This window comes from Hibiscus syriacus, unplaced genomic scaffold (assembly GCF_006381635.1).
Source record: "Hibiscus syriacus cultivar Baekdansim isolate YM2019G1 unplaced genomic scaffold, ASM638163v2 tig00113722_pilon, whole genome shotgun sequence".
NCBI classification, from domain to species: domain Eukaryota; kingdom Viridiplantae; phylum Streptophyta; class Magnoliopsida; order Malvales; family Malvaceae; genus Hibiscus; species Hibiscus syriacus.
Genome location: NW_024063469.1, coordinates 1,033,976 through 1,059,878, shown reverse-complemented (window position 1 = coordinate 1,059,878; position 25,903 = coordinate 1,033,976). Strand labels below are relative to the sequence as shown.

The following is a 25,903-nucleotide window of genomic DNA, read 5'->3' as shown; positions in this document are numbered from 1 at the left end:
TTGTCATTGAGACGATTTTCTCCTAAAAAAAATTTCTTTTAAAATACGGACGGTATTGCCAATTCCTTACAAATCAAAGTTGTCATTAGAATCAAATCCCCCTTTAATGACCCACTTTTATCAAACTATTTCAATATTAAAAATAAATATTACTTTTTTAAAATTTTGACTTTAAATATTATATCTAAGGAATATATATATGTTATTTATTGGTTAGGAAAATTATTGGTAAATATCACATTGTAATTCCCTATGCTGTTAAAATATTATTTATACTAGTTCTCCTTACGCACATAAAATAAGGTGAACCTATAAAATGATCTTAATGATAAAAATGAATGTTGATCTCACTAGATATCTTGGATTTAAGTAGTGGTGTCTATAGAATATACATTGTCCGTTAATTAAGAAAATTTTAAATAAATATTATTTTATAATCACTCTAAATTATCAAAAAAAATAATTTAAAAGGAGACGTTAATAATTAATTTTATTAAATAACAAAAGCTAAGCCACTCTTCTTGAAAACAGCGACAAGAACCCAATCTTATTTGCAACCATACGTAAAAAAAAATATTGATTTAAAATATTATCGTTTTAACCTAGTTAGTTATTTAACGATGGAGTGTCTAAAATAGAAGAGAGCATAAAGTTCATTGACCAAAATAATCTAATTTATTAAGTTGAGTGGTAAAACTAAAATCTTTTAAAGTTTAATGAATAAAATAAGAGAGAAAGTTAAGTTTAGTAATGAAACGTGTAATTTACTTTTATATATATATATATAGAGAGAGAGAGAGAGAGTTGTGTGGAATTGAATGTAAAGTATGGGGAGGGAGTCTTTTTAGCCATATGAGTTGGTCCGTGATGCCATTTATTAATACAAGTCGAGATGTTTAAACCTACCCCCTTCCCCTTGCCCCCTCTTCTCCTACCAATTTCTGTGCTTCCTTCAATAAAATACTGTTTGCATTAAACACTAACCTCCATGTTGACTCCATAAAATGTTGAAAAGGAACCGTCCGATACTAAAAAATCATCGTTGATGCAATCATAAACGCCATACGTTTCGTTTCGTAAACCGACAACTTAAGATCTCAGCGTATGGGATCTCTGCTCTTGCCACCGTAAAAAATTGAATACCGTCCTACTTCTACTTTCTGAATTGGACAAATTAGGCTGCACGATTTTTTTTTTTGGTCGTGGCTCGAGTGCCACGTGGAAGGAAATAGGAGGTGTTTAGTGCTACGGTGGTGAGAACCAGAAAGCCACACGTGTACAGTGAAAAATCAAGGGCAGAGTAGCGGTCTGACCGGGAGATTCGGGCACGACCTGTGGTTGGAGAAACAAAAACCTCGGAACAAGTGCCTACGTTAAAGTAGATGACCCACATCATGCCTTCCGGTTGTTTTGCTCTTTTTTTCACTTTTTTTATTTTAATTATCCATATATCTTTCTCTTCTAAAGAAAATGTTAAATGTATTTGAAATAAATAAATAGCGCTTTATCAGTGATTGCATCATACTTTTGATTTGAACGTCCGTCCAATGTTTTGAGAATTATTCTATAGAATTTATACTTTAAATTATTATTTTTCTATGTTTTAATATTTTATTTTTAATTTGATTGGTATTATTATTAAAAAAACAAAACCAAAAAAATCCAACAAAGAATTAATTCCAAATGAATACGTAAACGGAAAAGTATGGGCACCGTAGTCCGTCACAACCGAACATCAAAGGCCGAAGCCATGGACACCGTCATCATCAATGATAAAAATAAAAGGCCAAAAGGGAGAGTATGGAATGTGTGGTCCCCACTTTCGATGGTTTTCGAATTGTTGGCCCCACCCTTGGAGTTGGAGAGAGAAACGATCCCGAAAACGACAAAATCAAATTGAGATAAAGAAATATTTAAATAACAAATAATAATAATAATTATAAGTGAATGGTGATGACGTTATTTATTATTTTGAGGTATTATTACGGGGTTAATTGAAGTGAGCGATGGATGCCGTGAAATTTATTTGTAAGCAATAATAAATTAGTTTGGAGATAAAATATTTTATTTTTTGGATGCCTTTAAAAAGTTATGTTATTTGAATTTTATTTGTAATTGCAAAATTATAGTATGTTTAAATAATTATTAGTATTCATTGCTCTTATCGGATTTGCTGTAATTAGATGTTTTAATTATATTTTTTAATTTTATAAATTAGTATTGTTTTAAATTTTAAATTTATGTAAATATATAATTATAATTTATATGATTAGGTGTAAATTCATAAATAATTTTTAGGATATATATATATATAAATATTAATAATATAATTTTTAAAATAATATAGATACAAATAAAATTTTAAACATACATAATTAATAAAATAAATAATAACGGAGAAAAATTAAATTTTAACGTAATCATTTACTTATTCTACGGGAATCTACCACTTAATATGACATAAAAATAATATATAAATATTAAAAAAGTAATTACATACAATTAGTCAATTACAATATAATATCCAAATATATATTTAAAATTTAAAAAACCCTTAATGTGTAGTACAAAATACAACCATAAATCATTCTTATTATGCCACTTGTGATCTCAATTAACAAAAATTATTTTTTTTGTAGTTTTTCTTCATACCATCAACACGCTCATAGTAAAACTTGTAAATAACTATTTAAAAAAAATTGATACGAAAAATCTCTTATTTCTGGAAGAGATCTATCTTATCATCATTAATATGATTTATTATATTAATATAATAAGAGACATAGTCAAAATTAAATATTGATAAAGATTAAAATATTAAACTATTTAAGAAAAATATAAAAATTTATTAGGTGTTTAAACTCAAAATTCAGCATGAACCTAGCGACTTTAGTGATAAAGAGATTGTTGTTATCCTTGAAGTCTCGAGTTCAAGCACGTACGTAGGGGTATGAGCGTTTATTGTCAAATAGTTGAAGGTCGTTGTACATATATTAACTTATATTCACCCTAAATTAAAAAAAAACTCAAAAAATAACTTCTAATTTATCTAATATTTAAACTTATAATAACTTAAATTATAACTATACCAAAAATTTGAGAACACAAATTTATCATTCTTTAGTTCGACCCCAATTTGATTAAATTAAGAATTTTTATATTTTTTTTTAATTTAAATATTTATTTTTACATAAATCAAAATACTATTAAATTAAAATTATATTGAATATATAAATTTTAATAGTGCATGTGCATCCCCTTCAACCCTAAGGGGGTGTTTGGTTCAAGGATTGTGGGATTCCCATGGGATGGGAATCCTACATTCCCATGTTTGGTTGGCCGGGAATCTCATTCCCGGTAATGTTTTATTACCAATAGTAGATTTTTTGGATATATTACCGGGAATGTCATTACCTCCCTTCCCTTAGGTATTGTAACATTACCGGCGTTTTGGACTAAAATGCCCTTAAATTTTTATTTTTTTTCAAAAATATCCTTCTTCTGTCATTAAATAATAAAAATTCTACGAATGTTAAATTACAAATTTATCCTTAAATTATTTTAGATTTACAAAAAAATCTATAATTAAATTTTTTTTTATGAAGTTCAGGGGTTAAAAAAATTTACCCTTTTATTAAACATTTTTTATATTTTTAATTTTGTAAAAAAAATTATATAAATATTATAAATTTAATTTTTTAAAGAAAATATATAAATATTTTATAATTTGTAATATTATACAAATATATAATAAGGACAATTTGGTCAAATATACATTCCAATAATCTTTTAGTCCTTTAACCAAACACGGTAATCTTACATTCCTGTTAAACCAACCAAACACAAAATACAATATTCTCAGTAATCATATTCCCTGGTAATCTTTTATTCCCACTGATAATCTTACATTCCGTGAACCAAACGCACCCTAAGGGATATCCTTCCCTGAATATAATAACAATGGAATGCAATTTTCATCAAAATTCAAGATTTTAAAATCTAACGACAAATCAAATTGTGTGGGTCCACGGGAGGCCCCTCTACAATGATTTTAATGACTACTAGTACAACTCACAATGCTTATTTTCACTTTCACATTGTACTCTCATAAACTTTAGACTTTTTCAATTTTGCCCAGAAAAACTTTAAATCCGCTGAACTTCACCTAGTTTTGTGAAAGTAGGGCATGCACATTTTGCCTACTCCCTAAAACGGGACTTATTTGATCATACTCATTTGTCAATATTAAAATACAAAATTCGATTTTTCTCAATTAATTAGGATCATCAATAGATACAAGCTGTAACGGCAATCAAAATAGTCCTATATTTAAGGGACTAAACTTGGCATGCAATCACAGCATGTGACATGATCATGTCATGGCTTAAAAATAATCAATAAGATAATACCATGTTAAGTAATCGTTGCTTGGATTCCAAATATCAACCTACATGCCCCTCCCCCAAGATATTTTGTTCCTTCACCTTCGATCACACCATTGTTTCGATAGGAGCTTGAGACTGAAGGACAATGTATAACGATTGTAGAAACATTGGGTTAAAGCTAATGTCGACAATATCGTGTAACGACTCAAGATACGGATATTAATATAAAAATTAATTATCCGATTGAAGGTGTGTTAAAATTTATTTATTTTATAAATATTGACTAAGTACAAAAAATATAGTATATGTTTAAATATAATTTTCAATTATTTGACAGTAACCGCTCATACATATGGTTTTCTTAGTGTTTGAACACGGGATCTCAGAGAATAATAATAATTTTTTTTACAATCGAAGTCGTTTGATTTTACATCGTTAAAATTTATTGGATTTATGAGTTGAACTTGTTAATTATCTTAAAAATTAAAATAATTTTAAAAAACAAGAGTTCCCCCCCTCCCTAAATCGATTTTAAGAGCATTTTACAAGTTTTTTACCTTTTAACGGGCATTTGGGGAGACCCAGCAGGCAGCATGTTGAGGAAAAGAGGAGCCGAGATCATTGCGGTGTATTCGTTACGTTAACGCGCACTGGACTAGCGTGGTGGTGCCTGCCTCTGATGTTGACGTTACGATCGAATTTGGACGGTAGGGTTTTCTTTTCCAACTTCCATTTCCCTCATCTATCCCTCGTATCGTTTAAAATTAACGCAATCGCCATTCCCTCATCTACCAAATACAAATTTATTATTATTATTTTTTTATTACTATACTTTTTCTTAACTATCTATAAATCTTTCATATTTGCACTAATTAGTAGGCAAATTTCTATAAGATTATTTTGATCATTATATTTATACGAGATAATTTTTTTAAATGTGAATGTTGATGTTGTTAAATAAGTTTGATTGATGTTAAAATATTTTTAATTATTTAATTGATTTTTTGTATTTTCGTTTTAGTTGTTACATTACGTTAAATTATCTTATTAAACATTAATATACATATCCTTAAATTATTTTAATAGGTGAGATATTTTGCACATAATTACAATAATAAATTATTAATTGACTACCTATACTAATTATTTTAGTTGTAATTAAGAGTTAATTTTTAATAATATGAATTGATTATAAGGTAATATATTTCAAAATATTGTTAACGAATAGATGAGATACATATCATACGACTGCTCAAAAATAGATAACACAAACACAACTACTTAAACTTAACTACTCTAAGAAAAACAACAATATTTCAACCATTGAAGTAACTCGATAAAATCAAGAGTTATTTTTTAAAAATTTATTTTTAAAGAAATCAATCATTCTATTTATTATTATTATTATTTATATAAAGATAATTTTAAAAAATATATTTATATCTAAACAGTTGTTCGTTTCAAATTAATTTTCAAAAAACTTTAATTGTTGAAGTTTAATCACATAAAAATTTAAATTTAAAACAACTATTATTAAAAGCTATTTTCCACGAAAAGTTTAGAATTTTTCATAATCCTAATTATTTTTCTAATTATTCCAATGGCATCATGGTAATTTGAGTCTAAACAAAGGGCAATAACCGGAAATAATCTCAAAAACTCGGAGATGCAGTTCTTTTGAGCCAATGGATTCACTTGCACGGACTACTAAAACCGGCCGCTGTTTATAATCTATTTTAGGTTTTATTTATTTATTTTTTCATAAACAAAGAACAAAGCTTTCTCCCCACTATAAAAATCTCCCCTTTAATACCTTCCCCCACTCATCTTCTTCCTTCTCGCCACTCCTCTCTCCCTTTTAACCAGATTCCTTGGGCCAAAGGCTAAACCTTTAATTATTCCATAGGTGATTATAACAAAATGGAGTCTTATGCACCTCCAAGGCGGCCTTGTTTCATCGAAGAAGACGATGGATTGGCTTCACTCCCTGATATGGAGGCCGGATATTCAGGAAGTAATTACCAGAGGGTTAACAAATATGGGTCTTTTTCTAGACCTCTTTTGAAGAACCTCCCTTCTTTTTCTTCCGGTTCGGTCCCTTCTCCGAGGTCAGCCCGGTTCTATGATTCCAGATTTGATGATGTTCAACAACCCCATTTCTTGGATGCTTGTTTCCTCTGCAACAAGCCACTCGGCGGTAACCGTGACATCTTCATGTACAGGTGAATGAATCTTCTAGTTTTAGAATGATCAGGATTTTGTATTAGCCGAATGAATCTTTTAGTTTTAGGCTTAAACAATGGAAATTTTATAGCTTTGGTTGCTGATTTGGTGTTGTTTACAGAGGGGACACGCCTTTCTGCAGTGAAGATTGCAGACAAGAACAAATAGACATGGATGAAGCTAAAGAGAAGAACAAGAACCTGTCTTCCTCCATGAAAGCTATGAGGATGAAGGACCAAAGGAAATCTACATCTGCAAATGATGATCAAGGTTTCCCTTTGAGAACTGGCACTGTTGCAGCTGCCTAAGATCACATCACAAAAGAAATAAAACCATATTTACCATATTATATATAGTTAAACGAGAAGAGAAGAGAAAGGTCATGGAGTTCATCAAAGAAGAAAAGGGTCAACGAGAGAGAGAGAAGAAAGGTTGAAGAAATCTAATCTTGAAGTGGTTTGTTATCTCTTTGAAAGCATACTATATAGTTTTAGCTAATGAATGTTCATATATGAGGACTATGATATGGCTCCTTTTTTGGGTTTTTTTACCTTTAAGAAATATGTGCATCATAAAGAATGATGTGAAGGGAACCTTTTATTTTTACTTTGTTCTATTTCTGTTTCCACTAATGTTTAATGAGAAGAATGACATAAATGGAGCTTGCTCAGAACACTGTTTTGCTTGCTTGATTTTTTTTTTAATTCATTGCTAAGCTTGTTTGTTGTTGCATTGTGTTCACTTTTTGCCTCTAAAAGCTTCTTTAGTAAATTCAGAGATTGTGGGGAAGTTGGAGAAAAAGGAAAACGTAGTTTCTTTTTCTGGTAAAAAGTTTTGCTTCCCACTTCAGAATCGGTGACTTTTGTTGTTGCCCGTCACTGCTGTTCCCACCAAGGGTACCTGGAAACAATGGCTAATTTGCTTATACTCCAAGGCTTCATCTTCAAGCTTCCAATACCGGAAATTAAAGGGAAATTGTTCTTTATATTTTCTTATTTTCCTTTTGGGGTCATTTGTGGCACAATTTTTATTGTTTTTTTCTTGGAATGTTGAAAGAGTAGGTATTTTGGTTAGGTGGTTCAGATTTATAGGGACCATGTCCATAGGATGCCATGCCACTCAAGATTTGTGGGGGGGGGGGGACCGATGAACATCGGTGTTAAGAACTAAAGGGCATAACTCCATAATTGAGAGATTCAAATGGTGGTTGTGGCTGTGATAACAAATATCACGGTCATATAATAACTATCATCGTACAAGGGGTGTTATCAAAAAGTGACTGAAGTAAGTTCAGAGTTTATGACTTGAACTTTATTTAAACGATTTAGAAAAAAATAATGATGCATTTAATAGATAAATAAAATTAGAAAAAATAAATAAATTGTTTTTGTTAGTCGATTTGTATTATAAATTTATATCAAATGAGAGGTATTGTTGCTTAATTTTTTTCTTATTAATTAATAAATCTCATAAATAAAAAACACTTATTGAACTTAGGACTATTTGTTTCCCTATTAATGGAATCATTCAGCGTTGAATGTTAAATCGTTCAGCATTCAGCGCGTTTGTTTCGCACCTCTAAATGATTCAGTGCTAACTAATTCAACACAGAAGTAAATTCTGAATGATTCAGTACAAAAGTACATTCTGAATGATTCAGAGCCATTATTAAACAACATGTCACATTCACAGCTAATTCATATAGAGTATTTGAATCATTCAGCATTTGAATAATTCAGAGCTTAATTATTTTAAAGTAAATAAACAGCCCATTAGTTAATTAAGTATTGGTTTATTCTCAACAAGGCTATTAGTTTGGACGGAAAACACTATTAACAATTTGATTAATTTAACATGATTATCAAAGACTGTTAAAATAGTGATGCACAAGACACCTTTGATAACAGTTCCTATAAGGACTGGGCTTCCATGCGAGAGGTTTAAAGTATTAGAAAACGCAGCTAGAGGAATAATCACTCGTGTATTTGGTTGAGTCGAAATAAGTGAGAATTTTGAGTGGAGTTTATAATTTTTTTATCTTTCGAAAATTTTAAGTTGAATCGAGTTTTGAGTTTATGTTCAAATTTAATTACATTTGTTTATATGTTATGGCATGAATTTATTTAAAATTTAATAATTTTTAATTATATATATTTATATTTTTAGTACGTTTAAATAAAATTTAAATTAATATTTAATAAATTAGATATGATATAAAATTATAAAAATATGTATATAATGCTATTTTTGAAAAGAAATAAACGTGAAGATAAAATATTGGTGAGGGTATAAATGAGTTGACAGGAAGAAATAATTTATAAAAATTATAATTGAAAGATTAAATTGAATAAAATAAAAATTAAGAGATTAAACTAAAAAGAGTTTTTTTTTTTTGTTAAAAGTATAAACTGCACCTAAATCGGTATTCTATTGCTTTAGAAGAGAGTCTGGTTCAATTTTATTAAAAGAAATAAGCTCAAAATGTAAGAGAAATGAAGAAAAAAATTGCAAAAAATTGTTTCTAAAAAATGAAGCTACAAAAATGTTGTACATGATTTAAGAATATGTAGTTCAGATTTAATAAAAAAATAATTTAAAATGAAAGAATAGAAAAATAAATAAATCGATGATTAAATAGTAAAACAATCAAATAGTTTAATTAAAATTAAAACAACTTATTTTAAAATAAATAAACTTGAATCCTTACAAATCCTAAATTCCTAACCCTAATTCTAACCTCCCTTGTCGCCCCTAGCCGCCATCGCCGACGCTGCCCTTATCATCTCTCCGGTCGATCGTCGTCTCCCTTGTCACAGTGCGAGTCGTTGGATCGTCTGGCTATCACGAATTCGGGGGGTTTGAGTTCGTCGAAAATACGATTTTGTATCACAATTTTGTTGTTGCCTTCGTCGAAGATGTGGCATTTTATGGTCAGTTTTGATTTGTCGTTGGGAGAGGTTCTGGTGGAGGTTCAATCGACGTCAAACAATGATAGTCGACGTGGGTTTAGGGACTGAAGTTGAAGTTTTCAAAGTTTTTCAAAAATTTCAGGTTTTTTTATAAAAAAAAATATGTATTTTTTTTTATTTTTAAATAACAATTTAAAAATTTTGAGAACGTGACACGTATCATTTAATGATAGAATTTAACGTCAATTACAATCCAAATACCTAAAATGATAACGTTTATAATATTATACACCTAAATAATTTAAAAAATTAAATAACCTTTTTAAAAATAATATAATTTAAATAGTTATTTTATAATTAAACATTAGAAAAACGTTAGGGGAGATGGTGAGGGTGGAGGGAACGGCGCACAAAATAACAGTTAAAACAGGTAAGACCATCCACGTGGCAAGATGTGTTCGGTGAAAGCGCGTTTCCATTACCCGCCTAAAAATGGAAAGTTAAAAAAAAAACCCATCGTCTTGTGTTTTCTCATATATATTCATATCACATTCCTGATTCCACATCTCATTTACCGCTTACTTCACTCGTTTGTTGAATATGGATGGACTAACCAAGGGTCTCAACGACGTTGTTATCGAAGGTGGTGATGGCCGCTACGGCGAATGCGAGAAACTAGATGAACGCTCCAGATCCAGTTGGGCGCAGGTGGTGTCGGGGGATCATGATAACCAACATCGTCGTCCGTCTCAACGGAGAAAACAGGTTTTCCGTTTAGTATTTAATAAAGTATCTAGTGTTTTCGGATCTGAAATTGAAGTGGTTGTTCAGTGTTTTATTTTTCAAGTTGGAATTTTATTGATTTCGTAGGAGCAGAGTAAAGAGGATGACGAGGGCCGGCAGGTTTCGGGTTCAAGACCTTCTAGGAGACCCCAAAATGTAAATTTTAAAATTTTCATGGACAGTATCCATTAATTAACGTCAGTACTAATAGATTATATTGAATAATTATGTCTGCAAGGATACGTTTATTTTGTGTGCTCTGGTTGACCTCGAATTGATTTTGCATAAAGGAGCACGGAAAGGAGAATAACGATGGATGGGAAACTCTTGGTAGAAAGCCTCGAAGACGACCACATAAGGTGCATTTTTACTCTCTTTTTTTATATGTCAAGTAATGTAGTACACATTTGATGGTTTTACATCAACACATGAACAGCCTCAATGATAAAAAAACGTAATTCTCTAAAAGATTTAAGCTCCAATAACAGTGTATACATTTGGGTTCAAGTAGAAGAAAAAGCAATGTGAGGAGCCTTGTGCACTGGAAATGCCCTTTGATCAACAATGGCATTCGTAAATGGATCCTATTAAACTTGTAGTAAAAGATGCGGAGGCTTTGTGCTACTTTTTAAAATGAGGCCCATAATATATTTATTATAAGATGAAATTCTAAGATATAAAAATTTATCATATTATGATTGATTCTTGCAAAATAAAAAAATTCAAACATATAAAATTAAGTTTTCTCTGTTAAATTTTCTTCACGCATGTGTATGATATAATTTTTTTTTAGGTTAACAGATTTTTAGGCCAACATGACATATCACAAGCTACCCTGGCTAATGCACGGCCTAGATCTTATTTGTTTTAGCTGTAGGGTTGCTGTTTTTTTTAAATCATTGTGTCTAATACCTATGAATGGAACATTTGCAGGTTCATAAGGATCACTGGCAAGGGTATAAACGACTTCCCAATGAGCAACAATATGCCGACGAGGTCGGAACAGGTACTAGCATTGAACCTTCAGAAGAGGAACTTTCTGATTTGTCACAAGCTTGCAACAGGCTGTGGCAACTTGATTTAAACCGTTTGGAACCTGAAAAGGATTACCAGATTGACTGTGGTGAAGAGAAGAAGGTTCACCAGAAGGGAGATATGGCAGAAGACAGCCTATTTTATTCTCTGAGTGAAGACATATTTAGAAGACCTACATTCTCTCGTTTCTGTGCTCTCTTAGATAATTACAACCCTAATGTTGGGTGCAAAGAAGTTGTCACAATTGAGGAGATACAAGAGCAGACTGCTTTCATAGAAGAAATCAGTAGAACTGCACCTATTAAATATCTTTACATGTACCTTTCTTTTAAGGGCATTGTATCTGAAAACTATCAAGATTTCAAAAGAATGTTGACAAAGTTATGGTTTGATCTTTATGGTCGAGGCGGAACATCTGGTTCCTCTTCGGCTTTCGAACATGTTTTCGTTGGAGAAATCAAGCAATGTGGTGGGGAAGAAGTCACTGGCTTCCACAATTGGCTTCAGGTGTGGATTTTAGTGTATTTCTCCCCTACTCTATAGATATTTACTCCTAATCCTACATTTCATCTTCCATTTTTACCAAGAAGAAGCAAAAGGAAGAGTTGATTATCAAGGTTATATATTACCCCGAAGACGAGGGGAAACCGTAAGCCTCTTCGTCTTCGATCTTCGTGTGTTTGATGAATGTTATTATAATCTCGAAGTGGATTTTTTTGGCTCATCTATCTGCATCTACATGTGTCCTTTTGCAGCCAGACTCTGAAACACAGTTGCTTACAATTCAGTTCCAATGGAATGGGGTCCTTAAAGCTGTGTCAACCACATTGATTGGTGTCAGCCCTGAGTTTGAAATTGCTCTCTATACTCTGTGTTTCTTTGGGGGTGAAAAGGATAACCATGTACAGCTCGGTCCATACTCGGTTAACATCAAATGCTACCGGTTCGGGGATAAAATCAGTTCCGTGTTTCCGATAGCATAATGCTTGATTCTCAGCTCTATGTATTACTAGTATTATCAAGAACCCACAGAAACACTAAACACATGTTTGTGTTTCTTGGATCATGTACTTCCAAATTTTGGTAATAATGCATGTATAAAACTTAGGTACATTGCTGGTATGTATTCCCCTATGGCTTAATCTTATGATGAATGAGGAATCAAATTCTGCAATATAGTTTTGAACTTGTGAGCTTCCATGTTTTGAGCATGCTCTTATCGAACAAACATTGATAATGTACCAACGGAAGGCATTGGCCGTATTATCGAACACATGAGAGTGACTCAGTGTTATGCCATTGCAGCTCCTCTTTTCCTTTTTGAAGGAAAAATATCTTAAGCGGCCAATATCAATATTGGACAAAATATCTTTTGAAGGTTCATCAGATATTTCTGGAGGAAGTTCTAAATGGTAACCCTCCTCGCCTCTTCTCTTATCAATGGGAATATCTAGTGTTACACCTACTCCCTTCTTATCAATAGCACGTTTCTAGGTAAATTGTCGGCTTATCAATTTTCCAAAGCAAACTTATCCACCATTTCTCTTAAGTTTAATATTAAAAAAATGTTCAAATTATACATATTTTCTTTTTAGGTGTGCAACCTTTTTTTCTGGTCAATATAAATATTTTTTTTGGATAAATCAGAATTTTATTATCCAAGAACAAAGAACATTTACAACCAATCACCAATCAAAACAAGGAGTATTACAAACAAACAAAAGGACATGATTAAACTATACTCCAAGCATTACAAAGATGGAATTAGTGCAATCAAGTCTATTTATAGTTTTTCCTCTAAGTCTTATACTAACTATTTTGATGATTTCCTTGAGCAAGTTGTCAACTGTTCGAGATCTTCCTTGAAAAAGTCTGCGATTACGTTCTTGCCACAAAAAGTAGATATAAGCATTCCAAGAAATTTTCAGAATAGTGGTAATTAAAGACTTCCCTTTCCACATAGAGCTTGTGTGAGAGACCATTTCTTCCCAAGTCATTGCAGTGAAGTTCATACCATTCAAAAGAATAACATATTTCCATAGTTCAATAGCCAAGGGGCATTGAGAGAACAAGTTATCCCTACTTTCATTGGAAGCCCTGCAGTTGACGCACAGACCAGCAGTGACTAATCCCATGTGTTGCAAGCAATCACAAGTTGGTAACCTGTTTAAGATGGCCATCCAAGTAATCAAACTATGCTTTGGGAGGTGCATAGGGTACCATACTAAACGGTGCCAGTACACTTTTTGACCTTGCAATCTGATTTTCCCCCAAATTTCCCTCGCCTGCTGAATACCAGAAGAAAAAAGAGGGAATGCAGAATTTCTCATTTTGAGAATTCTTTTAACATTCCAGCTGATATTAGACCCAATGTCAAACTGCCAGAAGTTGTGGTCCTTGAATACATAGTTATTTAGCCAAGCAACCCAGAGCGAACCATTTCCAACAAGGATCTTTTTAATAAGGCTCATAATGCAAGCTTTGTTCCAGGTGGTTGTGTTTTTCAGACCTAAGCCTCCTTCAGATTTTAACAGATAGATTTGGTCCCAACTAACTCTTGCTCCAGCAGCTGATTTGTTCGCGCCTTTCCAGAAGAACCTTGAGCATAATTGATCCACTAATTTTAAGACAGTAGCTGGGAGGATTAATTGTCTACACCAGAAATTACTGACACTAAAAAGAACTGATCTAATTAGCTCGAGTCTGCCAGCATAACTTAAGTTTCTTATAGACCAGTGGTGAAGCCTTTGCCTGATTTTATCAAGGAGAGGTTCACAGTCTTTCAGAGAGAGTTTTCGAGTAACAAGAGGTATTCCTAGGTACCTAACAGGCAGGCAACCTGTTTTAAAGCCAGACATGATTTTAAAGTTCTCAATTTCCCTAGGAGAGATACCCGCTGAAAAGATCTCACATTTGGAGGGATTTAAATGAAGTCCAGAAACTTTGTAAAAATGATGGAGGGCACTCAAGACTCCAGCTACTGAATCCTTATTTCCTTTGCAGAAAATCAGTAAATCATCTGCAAATGAGAGATGAGTTAGCCCAATTTTCTTGTATTTTGGGTGAAAAGCAAAGACTCCTTTGGAAGAAGCAACATTTAGCATTTTGGAGAGGACATTCATTGCTAGAACGAAAAGATAAGGGGAAAGAGGATCCCCTTGTCTTATACCTCTGGCCCCTTTGAAATAGCCTATTAAAGTTCCATTAAAATCAATAAAGTACTTGGCTTGAGAGAAACAGATTTGTATCCAGTCAATAAATTTATGAGGAAGATGGAGGCCTTTAAGGATTGCTAATAAGAAATTCCAATGCAAAGAGTCGAAAGCTTTATGAAGATCAATCTTCATTGAGCATCTTGGAGAGATGGATTTCCTACCATATCCTTTCACTATCTCCTGAGCAAGGAGAGTATTATCAATGATATCACGACCTCGGATAAAGGCAGTCTGGTTTAAAGAGATAATATCAGGCATGTATTCAGTCAATCTAGTGACAATGATTTTAGAAATAATCTTGTAGATGACTGAACAGCAGGAAATTGGCCTAAAGTCTTTAACATTGCAAGGATTAGGAACTTTGGGGACAAGAGCAATAATAGTGGAATTGAAAGCAGGGTGAATATAATTATTGCTGAAAAAATAATTTACTGCATTAATGATGTCTTCTCCCACTATTGACCAACAATTCTTAAAGAAAAAAGAAGATAATCTATCCGGACCAGGAGTTTTTTCATTGCCTTGATTAAATAAAGCATTCTTTATTTCTTCAACAGAGGCTTCCTTAACAAGAGAGATAGAAGCTTCAGGGGGAAAAGAAAAGTTAAGGAGTTCTTGAAGAATGGAAGAATCCATATCCTTGACCAAAGGGTCAGCAATGCCAAGTAACTTGTTGTAAAAAGAAGTGACTTCATTAGCCATGGCATCAAAAGTTTCAAGCCTATTACCTCTATCATCAAGAATGACTCTTATAGTATCCCTCTTGTTCTTAGAGGCCACAATGGAATGGAAAAATTTAGAGTTTGTATCTTCTTCTTTAACATATTGGACTTTTGCCTTTTGTTTAAGGAACATTGATTCAACTTCTTCAAGTTTCTTTAACTGTTCTTGAATTTCAAGCTATTTTACAATGGAATCCTCTCCCTTGAGAGTGAGAAGTTGCTGATTTTCCAGCTCAATTCTCTTTAATTTCACACAGTCTGAAATCTTGCTGAAGTTATCTTTGTTGAAATTATTTAGGCAGTCTTTGAGTCTTCTAAGTTTTGAGAATAAAATCATCATAGGATTTCCATGAGCATCTTGAGACCAAGAGTTTCTAACAACATTAAGGAACTGAGGATGAGAAGCCCAAAATTTAAAAAATTTGAAAGGTTTTAGTCTTGTTGAAGGGGACTCTTTTGAAAGCTAGATGATGGCCATACTATGGTCAGAGACACCTGGAGCAAGGAATTCCACAAAGGAGTGATGGAAGAAAGAGTCCCAACAAGGATTTATCAAGATTCTATCAAGTTTTCTTGCAAGAAAAAAATCATGTTGCTTGTTGCTCCAAGTGTATTTAGGCCCAAAGAAAGGATGATCATAGAGGTTAAGCTCATGAGTAAACTCTTGAAAATCATTCATTTCAGGAGAAGAATAAGGGCCTAAAAGTTCATGGATGAACTTTCATGGGAATGCAAAAAAATATTAAAGTCTCCTCCTAAGACCCATGGAGAATGGTTAACAGTAATACTAACATCCTTCAAAGATTGCCACATTTGTCTTCGAGAAATTCCCTCATTACTACCGTATATAGCTGTGATGAAGACATGATTGCCAAAAGCAGAACCTTGAGCTGTGATACATTGGTTAGAAACCTGAATTATTGAAAGATCAATACCCTTCCTCCATGGCATGATCGTAATTTGTGCAAACATTCCAGTTGAAGAGTTTAGAGTTAAGAATAACCTCTGATTTTTCCAGCTTAACTCTTGTCTCCAAAAGACAAAGTACATCCACTTTATTTTAGAAGGCTCTAAGGAGCACTTTATTTTGTTTTAGAGGATTATTAAATCCTCTAATGTTCCAGAAACTAACTATCATTGAGAAGATGCTCCCAATGAACCCTTTTGACTTTCTACAGGGGTTGACTTAGATTTGTCTAGTTGATCTTTCTTTTTCGATTTTAACTCCTTAACCAAGATTGAAACTCTCTTTGCTGCAGCTCTAGGCTTCCTTTGTGGAACATCAATAGTAGGAGATTCCTCAATAGAATTAAGCACTTCGAACCTATTAATGGAGCTTGAGAAAGAGCCCTTTTCCATTTTTAGTTCTTCCTCTACCTCTCTTAGTTGTTACTGTATGAGAAGCCTTTTCACCAACCGGTTCTAAAGTAACCTGGGCAGTAATTGAAGAATTTGCAGAAGGGATATTGGTAATAGGATCTGTCACAGTCTGACAAATTGAATTTTCAGCAGGAAAACTGGGGATTACAGCAGTCTGAGGGGATGAATATTCAATACCAGCAACAGAGCAACTTGGTAAGTCAACAACCTTATCAATGTTATGGGACACATAATCTTCAGAAACAGTAGGAACTGAGTGATCAAAAGAGTTAGGAGGAATGACTTGTGAGGCCTCTTTTTGGACATTACCATCAACTTCAATAAAAACAGTAGTATTAGAAGGTTCCTGTAGAGCTTCTATACCACTTACATGGATTGCTGCCGAATTGGAAGAGGATTCCTTCTTTTTCCAGACTTGGGAAACAGAAGGAATAACAGAAGAATTGTGCAAGCAACCCTTGTCGTTATGACCAAACACCATGCATTTCTTACATGAAGGTGGAATCCAAGGAACCTCAACCTTGATCGAGGTTTTTTGGCCATTTTTAAGTTCAACTTCAATGAATTTTGGGATGAAGTCATTGATTCCTATTTCAATGCAGACTTTCGCAAACTCAAGTCTAGTCTTTGCAGTAGTGATTGTATCCATTGAGAGTGGCACTCCAATGACACTAGAAATGTAACTAAAACCTAATCGAGTAAAGAGTTCTAGAGGAACATTAAAAAGATGAACCCAGACAGGAATTCTTGTTAGGTCAAAATTTAAGGTATTCAAGTTTGGTTCCCATTTACGGAGAATAAGGGTTTTGTTATGAATGTGCCAAGGACCATTATTGAGAACCCAATCTCTAGCATTTACACTATCAAACGAGAAGATAAATAGATTGTTGCCAGCGGTACTAACCTGTAGTCTTGATCCCTGTAGAGCTTTACTCCAGACGTTTTCAACCACTCTTTGAAAAGAGATGAAACTGGGTGAGACTCCAAGAAACTGGCCCACCAAAGAAAGATTCCACACGATTATTCTAGCATCGAAGATTTCTGGAGGAGGATGAACAATCGGGTTTCCATCGTGAACATATGGGGGAAAGAAAACAAGGTCTTGGGATTCAGAAACTTTGAAAAGCTTTTTCCAATCCATTTGAAGAGAGAAATGGAGAACGGAAAAGCCTAGCAGCAGAACTTGAGAAATGAAAACCGAAGAACGACCGTCGGAGAATCAACAGGAAATTCGGGCTTCATTACCTTCTCTAACTCTCTCTTTCCTCTTTTTCCTCTTTTTCCAATATAAATATTTAATGTTTTTAATTACATCATTTTGTGCGTCTAAGTCATAATAATAGTAAAAAAAATCTCGATTTTACGCTTATATTAAAAAAAATAAAAAAATGTTATTGTTGAAAAAAAACCTAAAAACAACGCTTGAAATGAAGGCAGCTGTCCACGACTCCACAACAGCAAAGCAAAGCAAGAATGAGGCCGGTGTTGAATTTAACATTTTACGGGAGAAGCGACAATGATTAGTAATTAGGGTTTAGAGATGTGTATTTGGGATTTTAGAGGTTTAAATTTAGGATTGAAGAATTTAGGGGTACAATAAAATGGGTTATTAGTGGCATTTTAAGCGGCGTTTTTTGAACAAGAGTCGGTAAATACTCATACTTTAGTGGCGTTTTAAGCACAAATGCCACTAAATACTCGTACTTTAGTGGCGTTTAAGCATAAACGCCGCTAAATACTCGTAGTTTAGTGGCGCTTTTATATAAACAACGCTAAATTATCGTACTTTAGTTGGCGTTTTAAGCACAAACGTTGCAAAATACTCGTACTTTAGTGGCATTTTTATACAAACGCCGCTAATAACTTGTACTGTAATGATGTTTTCTAAATAAACGCCGCAATTGATCAGTACATTAGTGGCGATTGTATTTACAAACGCCGCAAGATTACAGTTTCTAAGTCTCCTGCCCCTTTAACCCTTTTCCATTTTTCTCTTCGCCGATCTCACTTTATGTTGCTTTTTGGCCAAACCCATATGATGCTTCTTCGCCGATCTCACTTTCTCTTCGCGAAATCTGCTGATTCACAAGTTTTTCCGTTTACCCAAAGGTAAGAGTTATTTGATTTCTTTTTCATCGAATCCGTTTCTATGCTTTGGATTTTTACTCTTTTACTTCTTTTTTTTATTTTTGTGTTTTTGGACTTTGCATGAATTTCCCCCTATCAATTAGTTATCTCAGAAATTGTTATTGTTAGCTTTGTGTTTCGTTTTCCCCTGTTAGCTATGTAGTATGATTGAAAATTGAAACCTATTTTGTTAAGGCTCTAGATTATACTATAAGAGTGGTGTGTGGCTGCATTTTGCGAGAATAGATAGCATCATAGTTGCCGAAGCCTCGCAAACACCGGCAGCGGAAACTTGAGAAGGATAAAAAAGAAGCTGTAGCGGTAAAAGTACATTGATAGGTTTAACATTCCATTCAATAGTAAAATCTCTGTTAGAATCATTTGTACCAAGCACGAAAATTCATAGAAGTATCAACAGGCAGACATCTTTCTTTTTATCATAATTGGACTAGGGATTCTAAGTGCTTTAGATTTAGAAGTAAATGCCCTTTTATTTAAAGTTTAGGACTCGTTATAGAGTTACTCTACTCGGTATAAAATCTAAAGAGCCAGCAACATAGACAAGTTCAGCCTAGCTAAACCGTGAATCACTAAAAATGACCCTGCACAAGGGAAACTCGAATCAGTGTATTCATATGTGGTACTACTTGGCCAGGTTAGGAGAGAATCCTTGGGAAGCTAGTAACAAATTCGAAAATAAATATGTATGGATTCAACCCCTTGTTTAGAGTAACGATATAAAGGAAAAATAAAAAAAAATATTGTTAACGTTTTCAGTTGTATGCGGTTAACTGCTAATTCGTGTTCAAGTCTTTTTGGCTGTTCCGTTGTAGAGTAATAGGAAATTAAGGAAGCCGGTTCTTGAGCAAGGATTTTCTCTGTTGTGTTTGTGGAAATCCGAAGGTTGTTATGTTATGTAGCTTGTTGTGAACTTGTGAGTTCATTTCACCTACACTTCCGGAAGCAAAAATAAAGGCAATAAACCCTTGTCAAGGGAAAGAATAGATAGTCTTCAATTTCAGTCAATTGATGAAATCTGTAAATATTCTGTTTTTACCATGATTTCTTTTTACTTTTGTTTTATATATATAACAAAATATTCTCTTCAGTCCCTATGGTGGGAGTCTATTGTAAGTTTGATTCCCAGGTTCTCGGTTTTGGCCCATGACAGGGGAAAGCATTTCACCCACGGTTATATTATTCACAAAAATATTTTCATGAGCAACACCATTCAATTTTGAGATTTGATTAATTGTATTACATTAATTGCAGGTATGAGTAAGTATAGTTGAGACTCATGATGTGTTATATGGATATAAGATGGTATGAGTAAGTATAGTTGAAGCTAATGGTATGAAAGGAGTTAAAAATGAGAGGTTTAAGTAAGCTTTGGTAAATTCTCGGGTTAAAGACGGGTGTTCTGGGCATGGGGTATCAGTTCTGTTCATCCAGTAGCGATACTTCAAAGCAAAATGAGTAGAAATTGAGCTTGAGGTATCGATACTGAAAGAACAGTATCGATACCAAATGATAAAATGGGATGAAATCTTTAGGAAGTATCGATACCATAGAAGAGTGATATCGGTACAGGTTGAAGAAGGTATCGATCCCAAGTGTCTAGTATCGATACCATTATCAAGTTACAAATATAGAATACCAAAATGGTATCGGTACCGAGGAGGGGTATCGATACCATAGAAGAGTAATATTGGTACTGTATTGGGAGTACCGATACTATTGAGTATGAAATATTAAGTTAAGTGTTTCTTTCAGCTTAAGTTATATTAATTGGTTATAAGCAATTTGAACTCCGATATTCATATAAGTCGTATATTCGTGTAGATATCGATCGAAGTCAAGCCAAGAAGATTCGAAGCTATAAGAATGTACAAGAGTCATAAGTATTCGAATTGGCTAGTGAGGCCTAGGTGAGTGCATACTAGTATGAAATATTGAAATATGATTTGATGGAAATTAGACTTATGACAAATCGAATTCCGACATTTTAATATATGATTGCATGAGTAGAATAATGATTATGATTTGTACTATGTGATTATGTGTTATATGTATTACATGTTACGTGATATAAATCCACTTGATATGTGTTATATAACAATGACCTAAGTGACCGTATGAGATTACATGCCTATGTAATAACATAAGAAAGTGAAATAAGTTCAATAACATTGATCTATGTGATTATGTGAAGAAGAAAATAAGTTATGTAATTATGAACTATGTGAATATAAGTTTATGTGATATGCAATATATGACAATGAGCTATGAGAATGTTATATGATCTACGTGATAAGAAGCTATGAGTTTACATGCCTATGTGATATGAATATGTGAATATATGACATGAGCTACGCGAAAATAAGCTACGTGATTATATGCGTATGTGAATATGTTTATGTGAAATAAGTGATATGAGCTATCATAAATGATAATGCCCATGTTACGTGATAAGAGAGCTAGGGGTATAGTTGGCATGCCTAGAGTCGAGGGTTATTGTTGAGTTAATCGATCGATGGAATCGGCTAAGAGGGGGTGAATTGGCTATTAAAATTTTGGTGGAAGCTTTTGCAGAAAATTGAAAAGATTTGCACAGCGATTTAGAGTGGTTCGACTTTCTCAACCAAAGTCTACGTCCACTACTTTAGCTATCCACACTAAGGATTTTCCAATAAATTCACTAATTTGTTCTTTCTTTTGAGGCCAAAGAGATAACCTTACAACACCCTCAAGAATATACCCTAATTCTTGAGAACACTATTTCTCAAAGAGAAGATTACAAATTTGTAAACTTACAAGGAAATCCTCACAAGGTAGATTGTTTGCACAATTCTAGAACAAAGAAAAGAACACTAAAAAATGAATAAAATTGAGTACAAGAAGTGTTCTTGAAAGCAAAATGAATATTGAATGAAAAATAGGCTTGAATTGCTAAAACAATGAGTTTGATGCTTTCTCTTTGATTCTCTCTTGATTCTAGTTGCTTGTTGTTTCTTGTTGTTGAACAATGGCTTCTAAGCTTGTTTAAATACACCTTCAAATGATTCTGAACGTTGGGGATGATTAGTGGAGTCAAAAGAGACGTTTAAGTGTGAAAACAATTAATTAAAGCAGTTGGGAGCATCAATGCATCGATGCATACCCATGGTGCATCGGTGCATCAGTGTAAAATTCAAATATTTTGACCGTTGGACCCTTAGTGCATCGGTGCACTAAGAGTGCATCGATGCATCAAGTGCATTCGATGTTCTCATAAAATCCTCAGTGCATCGGTGCATGGTGTATGCATCGATGCATGAAATGCATTCGATGTTCAATTTAATTCATGGTGCATCGATGCATGGATTGGTGCATCAGTGCATCACTCTGAAAATTGATTTTAGGCTTGATTTTGGTTCAAAATACTTTATGAAAATTGTTTCAAAAATATATTAAGTATAAAACACAATTTTACACATTTAGTAAGGTTTGAATTTGATCTTAAAAGACTTGGAGTAATAATTTGATATTCGATTAATTGAATCGAATATACTTAGAAAATCATTTGTAAAATCTTAAAATTCATTTAAACTAATTTGTTATATCGAAACACAAAAATGTTTTCAACAATCTCTCCCTTTTTGATATAACAAAACATTTGTATTATTTTTAAGATTTTCTAAAATTTGAAATTATTTTTGAAAAATTACTCCCCCTTACTATAACACTTTTCCCATTTACATTTCAACTTAATATTTTCTCCCCCTTTTTGTTAAATCAAAAAGACTTAAAAATCGATTTAAACAAGGTTTTGAAAAACATAGCCAATTGATTAAATATATATATATATAGCTTAAGCTGCTAAGATCACAATCAAAAGAGAGATTAGCAATTAGTTTCATAATCAATATTCATAAACAGTGTGACATGGCAAAATTAGTCATAATACAACTAATATGGAAATGATGCAAAAATTGATAAACATTAAGCTCAAAATGAAAGTTAAAACCAAACCAAATATATAAGCTTGTAAGTTCAAATATCCAATTATCCATCAAATTCAAACATCCAAAATAAAACAATCCATGAACATCAGAATGTTTCACAATTCAAAGTTTTGAGTTCGGGATGATAAATCCATTGGCCCGTTTCCTTATCCTTTTTCCATATTGCTTTCTTCAAGGAAGTAAGATTGATTGGTTTTGAAGAGGGATAGGAATATCATAAGAGACCCTAAGACCGAGTTTGATAAACAAATTTCTAAGGAGACAACCATAAACCAAGGTTTCTATATTCTTGGAAGGAATTGTGTTTATGAAAACTCACTAAAGATGATCTGTGGCATATTAATCTTCTTTTTATGTTGGATACAGTATATCCACCGTATATCGATGTTCCTAAGGGAGGAGTACCTACATCCGGATGGTCTAAACCACCAAGAGATCATATAATGAAGGAATCTATCACGATAAGATCTTAGGGTACTCTCACTATCCTTAGACTTATAGGGTGAATCCACAGTCTCTTTTTCATTAAACCTGAGTTATCTAGTCCAAAATGGGTAGCGATTGTGCCGGAGTCAATAAAAATGAATTTTCCTAAAAGATAGGATTGAATTCCTATAGTTTTAGATCGACGCTCATTTTGGACACATACCACATTGGAATAGAAAAATACGGACTAATTGATGATAAACCAAAGGTTTGAGTTTAAAGAGTTTATCAAACTTCTAGGATTTAAGAGTAGGAAGATATTGGAAGTCCATATCTTCTATAGCTTGAATCGAAGGGATACGTTCTTCCCGGTATGACTCAAAACAAGTATGGTACCTATGATATAGATCTTGTCTACGACCAGGTACGTGAAACAAGAGTTCAGAATGGTCATATTTGGGTTATTTGGATTGAGTGGAGGAATAAGAGGTCGGTTTTGACTTGAGCGACTAGACAATGTCCTAGGTCGTTTAGGATTTGACATGGTTTAAAAATCGGAATAGAATATGTAACCTGCAAATTTAAACACATGTATGCAATATAAACACACCCAATACTCAAATGAGTTCTCAATATTTCAAGGTTCTCTAAACCGAATTCTAAAGGGCAATGTTTTGAAAAAACTATTTGGAAAATAATGTTTGAAAAACATAATACGTATAGTTTTAATGAAAACAACATAATTAAATAAAAAAAACATCAAAATTTAAAAAAAAATCAGATTTTCAAATTTTTTTCTCGAAAATTCACAAATTCGTTGAAAATTTGTGAGTTTTTGATGAAATTAGTTGTAAAAACTAGTTTATAATCATCAAACTATCAATGCATGATATAATGTTCATCCTAGAACTAATTAAAACTAGTCCTAAGATCAAAAATCAATAAAATAGAGTTTTTAGAAAAGTTTACCTTGAAATTTCGGATTGAGAGGGATGTAATGATGTTTTGCACGAATTAATGATTGAAGCAGGATTAGGAGTTGAAAAACTCGAAGATTCCGATCAATTTTCGTTGATTTTGAGCAAGAGGAGGATTTAGAGTGAGAGAGGAACGAACGGCGGGAGAGTTTTTAGTTTTAGGTTTTGAGAAAATGAAGAAAATGAGGCATTTTAACCCAAAACCCGACGGATGCATCGATGCATGACCCTGTGCATCGATGCACATTCAAGGCATGCATCGGTGCATCAACATGATGAATCGATGCACATTCAAAGGGATTCATCGATGCACTTGTTAGGTGTATCGATGCACGAAGCACAGAAATGTTAAAAATTCGTTTTAAACACTTAAAATGCTATATTAATTAGCACTAGTAGTATTGGGAACTCATATATTGAAAATTAATCATGTTCAATCAATCATATTAATCTTTAAACAATATTTGAACATAAAATTAATTTTCACCAAATAACATAAACTCCCCCTAACTAATAGCAAAGAATGCAATCAAAAATTACCATTATAAGCATTTTTCATATATTCTTAAAAGTGCTAAGATTATTTTAAACACTAAGTGAAGATAGGTCAGTTAAACCTAATTCTCTCCTAAGTGTCCAAAATCTTTCCTTGTCTAAAGGTTTTGTAAAGATATCCGCTAATTGATGCAAAGTATCAACAAATTCTAGAACTACATCTTCCTTAGTGACATGGTCTCTAATGAAGTGATGTTTTATTTCAATGTGCTTAGTTCTAGAGTGTTGGATGAGATTTTTAGTGAGACAAATAGCACTAGTATTGTCACACTTGATAGGAATGGTACCTACTTTAATTCCATAATCAAAAAGTTGTTTCATCCATAAAACTTGTGCACAACAACTACCAACTGAAATTTATTTGGCTTCAGTGGTAGATAATGCAACGCAATTTTGTTTCTTTGAAAACCAAGAAATTAGCATATTTCCAAGGAATTGGCAAGTATCGGAGGTGCTTTTCCTATCTAATTTGCATCATCCATAATCCGCATCAGAAAAGGCATGCAAGCTAAAGCTAGAGTCTCTAGGATACCAAAGTCCTAAAATAGGAGTGTCCTTAAGGTATCTAAAGATCCTCTTAACAGCTAGTAAATGTGATTCCTTAGGGCATGATTGAAATCTAGCACATAAGCAAACACTAAACATAATGTCCGGTCTACTTGCAGTTAAATAGAGCAAAGAACCAATCATTGACCTATATAATTTAATATCCACACATTTACCTCCTTCATCTAAGTCAAGTTTTGTTGATGAGTGTCATGCGGTTTGCCATTTTCCAGTCCAAACTTCTTGAGTATATCTTTGACGTACTTAGCTTGATTGATGAAGATGCCATCTTTTCTTTGCTTGATTTGGAGTCCCAAGAAAAATGAGAGCTCTCCCATCATGCTCATTTCAAATTCACTTTGCATTAGCTTAGAAAATTCTTGGCAAAGAACATCATTAGTATAGCCAAATATTATATCATCAACATAAATTTGAACTACTAATAAATCTTTACCTTTATTCTTTAAAAACAATGTAGTGTCAACCTTCCCTTTTGAAAAACCTTTTTCAATTAAAAAGCTTAACAATCTTTCATACCAAGCTCTTGGAGCTTGTTTTAAACCATAAAGTGATTTTGTCAATTTAAGAATATGATTTGGAAATTTTTGAATCTTCA

The 25,903-nt window shown here is 33.0% G+C and overlaps 2 protein-coding genes across 3 annotated transcripts; both read left to right on the top strand.

The window, feature by feature from the left end:
- Positions 1 to 6,094: 6,094 nt before the first annotated feature.
- LOC120186998 (FCS-Like Zinc finger 2-like) lies at positions 6,095 to 6,975 on the top strand. Its single transcript, XM_039190795.1, has 2 exons — positions 6,095 to 6,607; positions 6,730 to 6,975. Exons 1-2 carry the CDS (start codon positions 6,306 to 6,308, stop codon positions 6,914 to 6,916), a joined length of 489 nt encoding a protein of 162 aa, XP_039046726.1. The 5' UTR covers positions 6,095 to 6,305; the 3' UTR covers positions 6,917 to 6,975.
- Positions 6,976 to 10,109: 3,134 nt separating this feature from the next.
- Positions 10,110 to 12,523, top strand: LOC120187064 (poly(U)-specific endoribonuclease-B-like). 2 transcript variants are annotated; one of them, XM_039190858.1, is made up of 6 exons: positions 10,110 to 10,282; positions 10,388 to 10,456; positions 10,591 to 10,659; positions 11,234 to 11,842; positions 11,913 to 11,984; positions 12,091 to 12,523. In XM_039190858.1, the coding sequence occupies exons 1-6, from the start codon at positions 10,118 to 10,120 to the stop codon at positions 12,316 to 12,318; spliced, it is 1,212 nt and encodes a 403-aa protein (XP_039046789.1). In that variant the 5' UTR covers positions 10,110 to 10,117; the 3' UTR covers positions 12,319 to 12,523. The 2 variants fall into 2 exon arrangements, with proteins under 2 accessions (XP_039046789.1, XP_039046790.1); XM_039190859.1 differs by lacking the exon at positions 10,388 to 10,456.
- The last annotated feature ends 13,380 nt before the right edge of the window (positions 12,524 to 25,903 follow it).